Here is a 15,090-nt window from a genome sequence, read left to right as displayed (position 1 = left end):
CCTAAGAAAAAAAACTCAAAGGTTTAATGAAAAATCAAAATTTGAGGATTTAAGAAATAAAAATCAAGTCTTGAGATCAAGACTTGAGAAATTAGAAAAAATCCTTAAGAAATTGACAAATGAAGTCAAAGGGCCCAAAGGTACACAACCTAGGTTTAGGAATAGATAGACAAGAGTCATCCAATGGCCATAAAGGTTTGGGATACAACTTTTTATGTTTACTCTTTAAAAAAGTAAAATGTGGCACAATTTGAGGAATTTGACTTAATTAAAATTGACACAAATAGGAAAAGTCAAAGAAATGCCAAGTTATGTTTTGACATTTTCTTGGAAGAAAAAGGGCAACTTAGGATTAAGTTTGATTTAGTAATTAATTATAAATACTTAGATAGATGATCTAGGTATATTATATATGCTAAAGTGACATGTTTTGTTTGCTCTTTATATGTCATGACATCATATTTTACATTCATATTTCTTATGAAAAATAAAAATACAAAAATACCATGTCATGTCATACAGACATCATATAGTTATAGTAAGTTTTCTTTTAAAAATTATTCATTTTGATGTATGTCATAATTATTTTTCATGCATTATTCTAAGTTCCTTGTAATTAAGGACCATGACATTAATCAACAAGTGACATCCTAGGTGGATGATCGATTTTAAAATGTTTAGATAGATATGCATATCCCTTATTTTAGGGAAAATCAATATCTACATCTCACAAAGACCATAAGTTGACTTGTATATGTTTTAGTGCACATCAGATACAAGCGAGATGTTAGGAGGATGAACATGACTCAAGATGTTGATTTAATGCATCTTTTTGAGTTTTAGTATCATCCAAACACATAGGTATGTGTTATCCAATCATTGGGAAAGCTGTATAAGTCATGTACATTTAACTCAAAGAACATGGTTGAAAATTGATTTTGAAAATTATTTCAAAATACTTTTGGAAAATCTTGGTGAAGACTATATTTTGATAGATGCCATTACTGTATAGTTAGACATAAACTAGGAAGGAACTTTGAAGTTTTCAATGGTTTCAAGTTTTGTCTCAATCTTTTAAAATAAGATGTATTTTCTAGAAAACTATTTTTCCATGATAGTATATATTTTAAATAATGTTTACATGAATTTTTATAATTTTTATAATTTTGTAGAATTATTGGGGCATTTCTAAATTTTGGCTGAAACTTGATTTCAGAAAATCAGAAACCCAACCGATCGGTTGATCGATTGGGGATGTTTAATTGATCGGTCAATCGATTGAATTGGGTTTTTCTGTGAATAGAAACTCGCAGAATCGATCAGTCGATCGATTGAACCCTACGTGGATCGATAAGCTGAACGATTCAAGTGCTTTTTTGAGAACAATCTTGTTGAATCAATCAGTTGATCGATTGAAAGGCTTCAATCGATTGAAGTCTTAACTTTAATCAATTGAAAAAGCTGATTTTTAACTAAAATGGTCTGATTTCAATCCATTAAGCCACAGTTAGTCATGTTAACCATCCCTAACCTTAAGAAATTCTTTTGTGAATATTTAATGGTAATTTTCTTGATGAAAACAAGAAAGGAATGGTCTAAGAAGACTAACTCAAAGTTTATGATGAGGTTTGCATTCAATATTGACTCTTGAACCTCAAAACTTTAAATTTTAGGTTTCCTAGAGTCTTAGGAACTCCAAGTCATTGTTGGCGCAATGATAAAATTTAGAGCATGTTTTGAAGGGGAGCTACTCTTTAAAAACATGAATTCATTTTTCACAAAACCATGGAAGGTTGTAAACCTTCGTTATCGTGAATGCTCAAGGTTGAGCAGTGGAAAATAATGGAAGATTGGATATCTTCATTGTGGCGTGTGAATGCTCTAGGATGAGCATTTAAGGCACAATGAAGGGTATGAGACATTCATTGTGGTGTTGTGAACAACAAGTGAGGTTGTTGAACAATGTGTGTATAACTCTTTAGGGGGAGAGTTTTTGATGTGTGCCAAAGGGAGAGAATGTAGGGTTTAAGTTTGACCTTCATTACCCAAAAAGGGGAAGTTTGTCCTCTGGGAAAGGGAGAGGATGAAGCAAATTCTCATTCATGCTTTGACATGAAAAAGAAGTTTAGGCTATGAGATTAGCCTAACTTAAACGTGTTATCAAATATCAAAAAGGGAGAGATTGTTAGTGTAATTTTCCTAGGTCAAGGTTAACCAGGTTGACTAAGTTTGAATTGGCTCAAGCTTAAGTCTTGATGTTTGAGTTTTGATGTTTGATAATGTATGGAGATTGTAGGTGTAATCGTCCATTTGGGGAGATTGTTGGAGCAATTCTCCTCTGGTCAATGTTTGACCAGTTTGATATGAAGAAGAGTCAAGTAGGTCAAGGTTGACCAAATACTTAATTGAGAAGTCCTAATTAGAAGTTAGGCAAGGGCAAGTCCAACGGGGAGGTTGACAGATGATGAAAATCCAAGTGGGTCAGTGTTGACTGGACACTTGGTATGGAAAGTCCTAGTGAGTGAAGTCAGGCAGATGAAAAGTCCTAGTGAGTGAAGCTAGGCAGTTGGAAAGTCCTGATAAGTGAAGTCAGACAGATGAAAAATCCTAGTGAGTGAAGCTAGGTGAAAGACCTAGTGAGTGAAGCTAGGCAAATGAGAAATCCTAGTGAGTGAAATCAGGTGGAAGACCTAGTAAGTGAAGCTAGGTAGTGAGAAAATCCTAGTGAGTGAAGCTAGGTGAAAGTCCTGATGAGTGAAGTCGGGCTTGTGGAAATCCAAGTGGATTTGGGGTGACCAGACACTTGGTGTTTGAAAGTCCAAGTGGGTCATGGAGGACCAGACACTTGACACGAGACGGTATGCCCAAGTGGGTCAAGATTGACCGGAGATTTGACACGACTAGAAAAGTCCAAGTGGGTCAAAGGATTGACCGGACATTTGGCACGACTAGAAAAGTCCAAGTGGGTTAAAGGATTAACTAGACACTTGGTAACGAAGTCCCAGCAGGGCAAGGTTGAACATATGCTAGGCATAAGCGAGTCCCAATAAGTCACAGTAGACCGGATGTTGGGTTTGAGACCCTAGACTTGAGTTAGTCAAGTTAGGGTTGGTCAATCGATCAGCCGATCGATTGAACCAGATCCCAATTAATCAATTCATCGATTGGGAGAGCTTAGTGAGAAAGATAGCCCAATCGATCAGTCGATCGATTGGGGCTACACCAATAGATCAACTGATCGATTGGAGGCCACTCGCGTGAAGAGCATAATGTGCTCCTCAATCGATCAGTCGATCGATTAGGATACTCCAATTGATCAGTCGATCAATTGGGATATTCCAATCGATTAGTTGATCGATTAGAGCTTGTTTTCTCGCGAGATTGCGAGACAGCCTGAATCGATTGGTTAATCGATTCATGGTTTATCTGCGAGAGCACAGATGCACTCTGAATCGATCGGTCGATCAATCAAAGCCTCCCCGATCGATTGGGATATGACTGTTGCACAGGATGCAGGCTTTGGACGGCTGAGATCGTTGTGATTTAATGTGGTAATCGATTGAGAGCAGATCCACTCAGCGAGTTCAAATGAAAAAAAGGTCTTTTTAACTCTAATTCTCTCCGGCTCTTCACACTCATCACCGCCAGATCTTAAAGCGTTCTTGGGACAAGTGTTGTTGCACTTCCAAGAGTCAAAAGGAATCCTCAAGCTACACAAGATCAAGTAAGAAGAAGTTTTCTTTTGTATTTCTGTATTTACTTCTTGCTTCGAGTTATATCATGTTGTGTGAGTGTTGTACGAAGTTTCTCCACCTCTGGTTGTTTCGAGAAAGAGTTATTTTCTTAGTGGAGGGTGTGCTCAGTGTGTAAATCCTTGGATTAGTCACCTATGTGAGGTGGATACCAAGTAAATCTACGTGTTAGCATTGGAGAGCTTGACTTCAATTCTATCCGCTGTAAACCAACATCTACGAAGCAAGCGAACGAGCGAGACGAGCTATTCACCCCCTCTAGCTCCGAAGTGACCCAACATTATATAGTAATATCTATTTAATTAAGTTTTGTGGTATTTGATCTTACATATTGGTACTTAATCATGTATGAAAGTTGGAGAGATGGCGCGCTGGACAAGTGGCTCCGTTATTGACTACATGAAGACTTTTAATTAGAGAAAAAGGGGCTTCTTCTTCCTCTTTGCACACACCAAAGAGATCAGAAAGGATGTCAACGCCAAAAATCAGGGGAGGGGTCCCTAGTATAGGCTCTCCGACACTCAAGTCAGTATACCGGCCGAGCGAAAATAAGAATACTAGATGAGTGCTGATAGCCAAGCATAATTGAGAGTAGCTTAACGTAATATCACGTACCTCGCCAACGAGAGGATCCCTCCTTTATATGCCACCTCTCATGACCTCCGCAATCATGAGGTGGCAGAGAATGTCGGGCGTTAGAAGTTGTCGAGTAAGGGAATATGTACAACTTGAGAGATGTTTAGTCATCGTCCGAGGAATCTTCCGTTACTCGTGCATACCCCTTTTGTAACTTACGCCATTAATGAGACGGATGAAAGAATATGCTGTCATAATATGTCAACTTATAGAGAGTGTAAAGTCATCTTCAAAGAAGGTTCCATTAAATACTCATATTACAATAGAGGAATATTCTTTGACAAATAATTGTTACTCTAATAGGTTATTGTAATTCTCTGATAATGTTATCTACTGAGTGTATCTCAACTGGATCTTTGAACCGGCTGACTGTATGACCGTCCTTCCCTTAATGTTGGAGATATCATCTTGAAGTAATTTGAAACTAAGTCCCCTAGGTCTGGTCAGTTCTATGATCGACCGACCATATACAAGGATACTTGCCTTTGAGAAATGGGGAATTGAGTCCCAAGAGATTCGATCGGTAATTTAAGATGATCGCCCATATGATAAGAGACTTGCCTTTGAAGTGAAAACTTGAGATTTAGAAGTCTGACCAAGTTTGTAAGGAGAATTACTTGTTGGGGTTGCAAAGTTACAAATATAGTCCCACATTGAAAATACATGAGGAATATCATGAGTTTATAAGAAAAAAGATATCTCCATTGGATAAGGCCTTTTGGGTAGAACTTAAGAGCAAAATCATGAGGACTCATACCATTATGGAGATATCTAAATTTTTTTTGTCCTTCAATTGGTATCAGAGTAATGTCGCTCTCTTCACCGGACTAACCACTAGAAGAAGCACGAGCCAGAGCCATGATCCAAGATCGAACCATGTGGATGAAACCTTATACGAAGTAGGGGAGACCCTGAGTAGGTCAGTGACCTGATGCTCGAGGGGAGACCCTGAGTAGGTCAAGAGTGACCCGATGCTGGAGGGGGACCTTGTGGTCCTTTATTTGAGGGGGAATTGTTGGGGTTGCAAGGTTGCAAATATAATCTCACATTGAAAACACATGAGAAAGATCATAGGTTTATAAGAGAAAAGATATCTCCATTGGATGAGACCTTTGAGTAGAGCCTAAGAGCAAAACTATGAGGGCTTAGGCCCAAAGTGGACAATATCCTACCATTGTAGAGATATCTAAATTCTTTTTGATTCTTCATTACCTTATATATTTATCTTTCATGCATATAAGAGACGAGCACACTGAGCTGGGTAAACTTGACCGGCGTTGATTCAATCAACGATATGAAGAACTGGTATGTGAGGAAACTCATAGGTTCGACCAGTCATATGCTAAAAGACCTGTACTAAAAGTGAGAAGCGGGATCCCCTTAATCCGGTAGGACGTATGACCAACCAGCTTTGTGGTAAGTCGAACATACTTTAAACTCGATCGACTATCAGATGATCAGATATATATATATATATATATATATATATATATATATATATATATATATATATATAGCTTTGTGGTAGGTCGAACATACTTTAAGCTCGATCGACTATCAGACGATCGGATATATATATATATATATATATATATAAATCCTACCGGCTCTTGGGTCGATTGTCCTTTGCTGAAGATCTTAGTGTTGGGCGAGGAGCAAAGTCCTGTTGAGAGTGACACGCTGATGGCTACCTTCTCTTGACTTTGACTACCACGTCATATTCGGGGTCATCCGTAACATCTCTACTAAATTGCATTCTTCTATCTCATGATTCTTGGTTTGAGATGGTTGATGTGTATGCTTATTTTGACCTCTTCTTTTGGTCTAAGTTTGTTTGTGCCCCAAATGGATCATTAGGTTGCAGTAACAATAATTATGCATCCAGAGAAAAATGCAGAAAGTGTGGCCTATCAAAGGAAGAAGCTGCAATGCCTAGATCAACACTGCCAGCGTATTCACATTATATTTCAATGCTACAAGGGTTATATGGGTCACAAACCACATTTACCAGCAATCGAGCTATTCATTCACTTCTTCCTAGATCAAGTTTAGCCACTTCCTCCGAGAAACTGGGAGCCATTTGCGTTCCAAGTTTACTTTGAGCCCCAAGTAGCCAACTTAGAAGTAAAATGTAATTTTCATGTGGAAATGCTATTAAGTTCGATGAGTTCTTTGTCACTAAGTTCAAGTGTATGTAAACTTGGGTTACGCTTATTATTCTGTTGTTTCTTCTGTAGACATTTTCCTTTTGCAGTGTAAAATGTGCAATGTCCCATTTGTTTCTTCTGTAGACACCTCCATAATTCCAAATATGTTTTCAAGTATGCTCATTATTCTGTCATTCTTTTGATCAAATGCATGTGAATATATGAAAATCTAGCCATCTTCAACTCCCCATGCTATATTTGCTTCTTCTTTCAACTGCATCAGTTTTAAATCAAATTATGAAACAAAGATAATAATTCAAAGCATTCAAAACTTTAATCGCATACCCCGCCTGAGGTTGATCCATCAAATGCTAATCTTTCATTCATACCCCGCCCTAAATGCTCCCTCAATACAACTAATTTTTCCCAAATAAAATTGGGACGCAACACTTCCCTTCAAGTGATATATTAGCAGTTTGATATGAAGTTTTAAGTGGCAAGGGTAATTCAACTCAGGATATGCAAACGATCTGTGGAGAAGTGATTGCCTTCTAAAGTTTCACCGCGGTTTGACAAAAGAAAAATTACACCAAAGATGAGAACACACACATGAAGTTCTATACTTTGTTTCTTACTATAGAAACTTCTGAAAGGAAACATTCTTAAAAAAAAAAAGTAAAACTGATTATAAGAAAGCTAAGTTGAAAGTTCAACCAGTCTTTTATGGACCAATATTCTGTTTCTAAGAATCTTGAGTGGTTTGTATATGTTCTTATTTTTTTGTATGAAAAACATTGACCAACAGAGTTTTAACTGCTATTAGCTTGTTTGAAACATCCAAAATACCTATAATCCATTATTGTTATTGAACTGATTGATCTTGCTACTTATATCCAGCTTTGGATACAAAACGTCCTGCATCTGAAGAATTTTCTTTTGGCTGGGATAACAAAAGACTGAATGCAGGAAATGTAAATAACAATCTTTTTGCAAGTACATTTTAAAGTAAATAGTTAATTTTATGTCTTTAATGTGGTCTAAACTCTGACAAGCTACCTTTGAGCAACCAGAAGGTTAGTGTTATGATCAATGTTCTGGAAGGTATGCTAAATTTTGCAGTGAAGATTTTGTACTAACGTTCATGCAAATGAATATTCATTCTTCACAACAAGGAATGGTGCCTACTCTTATCGGAAAAGGGTGAGAATTATTATTACTTGAACTCATGCTCTCATCTTATGCTAATCGTCTAAGTTATTCCGACATCCTCGACTATTTTAAAGAAGTGATGAGCCTTGGTCTCGCCTGCATGTGTATTGGTTCATTGCATTGCATGAGTTAGATGTGCACCCATTTTATAACCTTTCTTTCTTCCTTTTTTAGGACAAATCAATGGCGTGATGGGGATCGGATGTGCAACAATCATAATTTTGCATCGAGTTCAATTTGCAAGAGGTAAAAATAAAATTGAAGAATGTATTCTTATGTCCAAAAACGTGATAACTACTTCACCTAGCTTGCAATGTTTCATTCATAGATTTAGTAGTTCCAGAGCTATTTCTTAGCAAAGATATCACATGGACAATAATCCTCAAAAAGTTGTGACAACTTGGAGATACTTCTAACTAGAATTGTTGCTTCGTTTCCCAATTTGTTTTCTTATTATTATTCAGTTGCCTAAAACTGCTTTCTCAAAACACTGCTAATTACATGTCACTGTTAATCTCTTTCAATGCTATTTTTTTCTTGTTCTTCGAACAAGAACACTCTCTTAATGGCTGGAAAAATTTGTCTATTACAGGTGTAAGGCACAGAAGGAAACAGATATCCTTCCTGTAAGTGTTTCATAGAGTTTTTTGTTTATTTTAGAGCTTGAGAAAGAAAGTCACTTCCTGATTCGGTGCAATTTGGCGCATGGGTGAGCAAAGGATGTTCCATTTTTACTTGCTGGTTTTTTGATGCATATGAAACCAGCTCGTGTGCTTGTCGTGTTCAATGTCATTTTCTTAAAACAAATAATTCATCAAGCATAAGTTAGGCTTGGTAAATGGAATTGAGTGAAAACCTAATTCAAGTAGATTCTTTTACTGGTCCAACTGAACCAAAGTAAAATAGGATTAGGATTAATCCCACAACTCATCAATCTTAACCAATGAGCGAGCAAGTTTATATTCGGACTAAATTAAAAGAATAAATGAATTATTATTTTTCTAAATTGGACTTTATTTGGGGGTGTTACAAGAGATTCTTTAGATAAACGACATGTACATTTTTCAATTATATTCCTTTATATAGTCATATTTAATGTAGCTCATATATTAACAAAACAACACTTTAAATCTATAATGACTTTAAAATCTATTTTAATAGAAGTTAGCACGTATATTATATTATCTAAATCGATTTTTTTAAAAGAAAAACTAGATATGATCCCTAAGAACAAGAACAAAAGAAAAATCATTCATATGACTAACTTGGATGTATAATTTACTCTTCTTTTTGCACATGTTAAATACTATTTTAGTATTCTACAGTAAAGCCACTTGATTTCCTAGAATTTGTACTTTAGCTACTACACAATTGTACTAGTAAACATCTTTGGTTAATTGTCAGTAACTACTCTGCAAAATGTATTTGTAAATGATTCACATCCCCACTTCACTGAATAAGAATGAAAGACCAACAATGTGAAATTAATTGCAGTCGCTTACATGTATCTCAGACGGTTATGCACTTGGATGAAATCCCAAGGTTAAAAGATTGATCATCTCCATGTAGAACAAGGAAAAGAAAAGAAAAGAAAAGAAAAGAAAAGAAAATAAAATTGCAAACACTTTCTCTTAAACTATAAGTTGTTTCTGTGTGGAACTATGTAAATCGAAGAACATACCAGATGTGAACATATCTAATCTTTGAAATAGTTGAACTCGACAAGCTATTTACACACCAAGTATTCGTGGATAAATCTGAAGGGTAACCCTGTTAAGTTGACTGACAATCGAGCAGTCAAAATGGCAGCAGACGAATCTACATCCAATAAATTTACAAGGTTAACGTACTGTAGTACCCCCCTGAGAACCACCATTATCATGAGCTCGAAAAATTGAATCTCTCGAGCAAAATTGTTGTTTCGAGGTTGAATAACACCTGACCTCTATATTGCTGCCGATGGTGGATGGCCGTTACCTCCAGATGGTGGATGAGTCACTGGCAAATCAACCCTCCTTACTCTAGGAAATAGAATGGGTCTGCAACATAAAAGTAAGGTAAGGAGCTGCAGGTTGAACAATGCCATAGTCGTCCAGATGAACAAAGTTATCTTCCAGTTCCAGATAATCCTCTTGACCAGAGGAAGCTCGGATTCAAGTTTCATATGTGCAGAATAAATTTCGGGAATACCGGCACCAGCCCCATATCCTGCCCTCTGTTCTAGAGTCACCCTAATGCATACTGTTGGTTTTCTTCCTTCAGTAAGTCCATTCATTTGTACCATAAGAACTTGTGACTCGGAAGAATAGCCAGTTAACATAAACACAGATTTGAGGAACATCTCTAATAATTGAAACTGAAAGCTCTTGAAGTGGAGCACACATGGACGCCATGAGCTAGATGAGACATTGCCATCTGGAGTCAATAATTCCACCCTGACCTGCACTTGAAAGACCAAGTTAATTAACCGTGCCAGAAATTCTCTACACCGATACAACAAAATGAAACATATGTTTACAAGTTCTGTCGGGCATCAATTCCAAGAAATGCCTTAGTAGATGATATAAAACTAACAATATATGGTATTTGTCAACCAAGAAAGTCAAACATAAGGATTAATATACTAAATGAACATTTCAATTTTCTAGGCTAACTACGTGAATCATCCAAGACTTATCCATCTTCACATTGTTTGAAACAAGATAAGAAAATTTTAACAAACATGAAAGTTGAAAACTGACAAAAGACAAGGTAAAAGCAAATTGAAAGAAGGCAAAGAACAAGATCAGAAGAGATCACATGAAAGAATAAGATCCAAACATTTGCATTTCTTGGTGAGAGAAAAAAAAATAGATGGGCATCAAAAGGTATTCTTATTTGGCAATTAATTTATTGAATAAACAATAACAGCCTAATAACATCCAATTCTGTCTATGCATGTCCAACTCTACAAGCAAAGAATCCTCAACGTGTAGAGAATAAGATCAAATATCCAATTCAATTGTATGTGCCATGGAATTCAGTCTCACAAGAAAATGCAGTTCAAGATAACTAATAAAGCAAGCTTGGATGAGAAGTGTAGGAAATGAATGCAGAAAATTGTTCAACTTCATTACACTTCTCAGATATCTTTTCATTCAGAAGTCAGAAAGGATTTGTCTTGTTCTTGGACACTTCCCACCTTGGCAGTCATTTCATATGTTCATTATTTAATCAAATGTATGCAGGTGGTTATTTGCTTTGGTACTTTATTCCATTGTTCCTTGCAACAATAAACTACTGTTTTTTTTTAATTATTAATCCAGCTAAACACTATAGAGTATAGACAGCTAAAATAAGTTAATGTTTGCACAAAAGTGAAGAATAGCCCAAAGAAAAATGAATAAATAATGCTGCTTTGATCCCATAGTTGGATTTGCAAGATGCATAATTCACTTTACTGCTTCCAATTGTTATGAGAAGAATTTACACTGAACAAAAAGTTAGACAAGGGAGAATGCGGACACAAGGTAAATTGCATAAAAGAACAAGGAATAGATAAGAATAGAATGGAAGAAAAACATCATGCCATTATTTCAATTCCAAGAAATCACAGTTTCACTTGGGATGTGCATTAGGATTCATAGAAAAAAAATTGGAAGCTCATTGGCCAGTTAAGTGTACTGGATTAATTCATTAAGCCAATCCCCCTCAATACGAACAAAATCTAACCAACAATATATCTTACAAAAATGTTATACAACTAGGTCTTAGTTTCAAAATTAGATAGGATCACACATTATTTTTTCCAAAGGCAGACACTTGTTTATAAAGGACCTAGTTAGTTTATCACACTCATACTCAATATAAACTTCAAATATTCAGTGTAGAGCAAATCTTCGAGAATTAAGAAGACGCCTATTCTAAGAAATGCAAGAAAAATTTATTTACTACCAATTTATAAAATAACTGTGTAGATAATATTGTTCTAAGTATAGAGAGAGTAAGCTGATGAATTAGATCATGAAACTTGGAAAAGATGATTGAGAGAAGACTAAGAAATGAAACAGTATGTCTTTTATATCAATTTGATTTCATCTTTGAAAGATAAACTATATTATTTATTTAATTTGACAAATCATGAAGAAATATAAAGAAAAAAAATTGCAAATGGATTTTATTGATCTATGTGGGGAAAAAAGACGGGTGGAAATAAGAGAAAAGAAAAGAAATCAAAATAAAATGATCATTTTTTCCACTTGTTTATATACTTGGAAGACAATAGATAAGGGAAAAAAGAATCTAATTGCATGTATTTCATTTCCATTCAAATCAGGAGGAAATGGAAGCAATGAAACAGACACTTCTTGTAAACATAAATAAGTGAGAGTATTTAACCCCTTTCAATTCCATCTAAGTAAACAAATAAAATTATAAAGTTAAAATAAAAAAATAACATGATTCCTTTCTTTGTTCCCTTCTTCATTTAAATTATTCATTTTCCCTCCCAATAAACAGAGTGTAAGAATAAGTTTATAAAAGAGTCATAGATAGTTAACATGGTAGATTTTAGACAAGAAAATAAATATTAGCAATAATTAGAATATAATAAGGGATGTGTTTTTGCGTCACCAGCAATGTAACAAATGGCAATAACTAGGCACAATATGATACATGGATGCTGGAACAGTATGAAAACGATGTGTGATTATCCAAAGCCTCGAGGAAAAGTACAAATAAGCAAAGAACAGAAGAACAAAGATACCATCTATCAACCTGCAGAAACATCAAAGCTCAGAATAAAGGGCCTTTGATATTCAGTATCAGATACCTGGAAGATCCCAAGTTTCTTGTTGTAATCTGACTCTGGTAAAGTCAATAAAATGGCCAGCTGCAATTTGTGCTTCGGAGGCACCAGCCGTAAAACTTCAAGATCATCAATCTTGTCATCAGAAACCAAACAACCATCCAATGCAGTTATCGGCACAAGGGCTTGGGGTCTGGGCAAGGCGTAATCAAAATTCAGTTCCTCAGTCATCCGTATGGGCGCTTCCACTACGTGAAGCACGATCAGAAATGCCGCCAAGGAAGAGGTTGCAACAAGAGAAGACAGAACGATGCAGACGTACAGAGACCAGAAGCACCCTTTTGCCAGCCTCACCAGCCAATTCCAAGCTTGCTGCGGTCCAATACGGTTCCCAAGTAACCAAGGGTGAACCCTATCGAACAAGGCTCTGAAAAATCGATAGCATCTCAACCTCACCGCGTCCCTCCCTCTGCGAAGAACGTGAAAAGGTTCCGTGACGATACGGTAAGCGGTGCGAAATAACCTAATGGGTAATATGAAGAGGCCAGTTAGCAGAGCGACGAAATAGAATACAGCCATAATTACAGCTTCGGCCACCAATCCCAAGAATCCCAGTCGCCGGCGGGTTCCGTCGCCGTCTGCGGTAACGCCTCTTTCGCGGTCAAGATTTGAGGTTTCCGGTCGCCCATCCCCTCGATCAACAAGCTGGCCCGGAGGAATCGAGGAAGAACCCAAATCGATTTCCGGGCCTTCGGATGCGGGAAGGATGTTCCGTCGCGGATCGGAGGAGGAGCCAACGATCTGATCGCTCGACGCGGAGGGAGTGCGGCGGCAGCGGCGTCGGCGGAGGAGGGAGGGTGCATCGGAAGGAGATGGCGAGGAGAGTGCGGAAGTAGATTCAAGAGGGGGAAGGGAAGGGGAGTCCGTGGGAGGTTCCTCGTGGGGCGCCGGGAGGAATTCGACGGCATCAAAGAAACCGAGCTCCTCCTCCTCTTCTCCTCGGTCTTCATCGTCCTTCTGCTCCTCTTCCTCATCTTCCTTCTCCTTCGCTTCTCCGTCGTGCGGCTCGCGCGACTCCATGGAGAGGCGAGGAGAGGGAGTGGCGAGGAGAAGAATTGGACGGGAGTGCGCATACTTAAGTTCGCGCCGCGACTGCTTGATGTTTACTTGCGGGTCTGCTTCTGCAACTTAAATCGTATCACGCATGTATTTCTCTGGACCCACCCACGGCAAAAACTTTAAAATATTAAACGCCTTGTTTATTTGCGGGGAAGGAAATAGAAAAGGAGAGGCTTCTTTGCTTCATTCACTTGGGTGGAAAATGTGGCATTAGGAATTTAGAAGTCTCTTTAACAGAAGCAATTTCGGTTCATTTCACTTCCATCCCAAATTAGGAATCTTACTTCTCTAAGCCTCCGTTAAATCTGAACGGTAGAAATATAGAAAGGAGTGGGAAGGAAATTTAAAGTGAAAAAAATATAGAGAGAAAGGCAAAGGAAAAAAAAACCATGATCCTGCGCGATAGCTTGACATGACCTCGATCACCTCGTGAGGTAACCGTGCGATCGACTGCGTGAGATGACCTCATGGGTTTGCCACACGAAGCTGCTGGCGAGCCACCTCGAGAAGGGCCACCACACTTGACCGCTTGTGGCCGTGCGAGATCACCTCTTGTGGGGCCATCGACCGCGGTCGAGCAGGTTTGTTGATTGCTATTGCACAGGTACATGGACCATAGTCGCACGGGGACTAGGGGAGGGTGCATGTCCGATTTTATCATATCCGGATAATTATAATCTGGAACACGGCTATTGAGTAGAAAAAAAAAACACTCAATCACTATCTAGGAGCAGCACTTGGGGTGGGCAAGGTATTAGATATATGTGAATGGAAAAGAGGTGGAGAGGCATAAAGTTCCATTGTAAATGAGATTTTAGTTTAACATTGGGAGTTTCAAGGCATTTTTATTAGTTTATATTGATTCACATGTTTTGATGATGTGAATAAATACATGGAGAGAGACTCTCTCTCACATGTGAGTGCTCAGATGGTGCAAATCTAAGACTCGGATTGTACAAAACTAAGTTGACTCGTGTGCGAGCATGTCAAATGTCGGATCGGTCGGGGCAAAATTTGCTCAAGTGTAATAACTAATATTTTGCCATATAGACCTTTTTTGTTGCTTATTTAAGGGTATAACGGATGCATTAATTAGAGATTAATGCAGCTGAGAGAAACATTGGCGTTTCACAGCTCGACGAATAATGATCATTAACGTTGCCCATTGGTCTGAGCTCCTATATAAGGAGACTACGACTACAGATAAAAGGTTACTCACAAAAAAAGTAGAAGTTCTCCACCTACATTCCTTTCTCTTCTGTCGTGCATCTCTTGCTCGGCGGAGTGCCCTTCTCTATCTCTTAGTTCGCCGTGACCATTAGTGCTACGTGGGAATTACAGTTCACCGTTGTGTCCTAGGAAACAGAGGACCCGAGAAAACTTCGAAGCACAGTCGGAGGTGGGACGAATCTGTTTCAAGGAAACTACGACTCTTGCAGGC

At 37.8% G+C, this 15,090-nt stretch overlaps 1 protein-coding gene across 1 annotated transcript; it reads right to left on the bottom strand.

The window, feature by feature from the left end:
* Positions 1-9,194: 9,194 nt before the first annotated feature.
* LOC121995120 (seipin-2-like) lies at positions 9,195-14,295 on the bottom strand. The gene is made up of 4 exons (XM_042548945.1): positions 14,199-14,295; positions 12,555-13,711; positions 9,688-10,184; positions 9,195-9,562 (listed from the first exon to the last, which is right to left on the bottom strand). The coding sequence occupies exons 1-3, from the start codon at positions 14,293-14,295 to the stop codon at positions 9,690-9,692; spliced, it is 1,749 nt and encodes a 582-aa protein (XP_042404879.1). The 3' UTR covers positions 9,195-9,562; positions 9,688-9,689.
* Positions 14,296-15,090: the final 795 nt, after the last annotated feature.

The sequence above is a fragment of the Zingiber officinale genome, chromosome 6A, assembly GCF_018446385.1.
Source record: "Zingiber officinale cultivar Zhangliang chromosome 6A, Zo_v1.1, whole genome shotgun sequence".
In the NCBI taxonomy this organism is placed as follows: Eukaryota; Viridiplantae; Streptophyta; class Magnoliopsida; order Zingiberales; family Zingiberaceae; genus Zingiber; species Zingiber officinale.
Note: the sequence above shows the minus strand (reverse complement) of the source record. Positions and strands in the feature narration are given on the sequence as shown.

Excerpts from the sequence above, each read along its gene's own strand:
- LOC121995120 (XM_042548945.1), bottom strand. The coding sequence starts at position 14,295 with ATGCACCCTCCCCTAGTCCCCGTGCGACTATGGTCCATGTACCTGTGC. Across the intron at positions 13,712-14,198 it reads GGTCGATGGCCCCACAAGAG|AAGCAGACCCGCAAGTAAAC; the intron begins GTGATCTCGCAC and ends TTTAAGTTGCAG. Across the intron at positions 10,185-12,554 it reads AGAAACTTGGGATCTTCCAG|GTCAGGGTGGAATTATTGAC; the intron begins GTATCTGATACT and ends TTTCAAGTGCAG.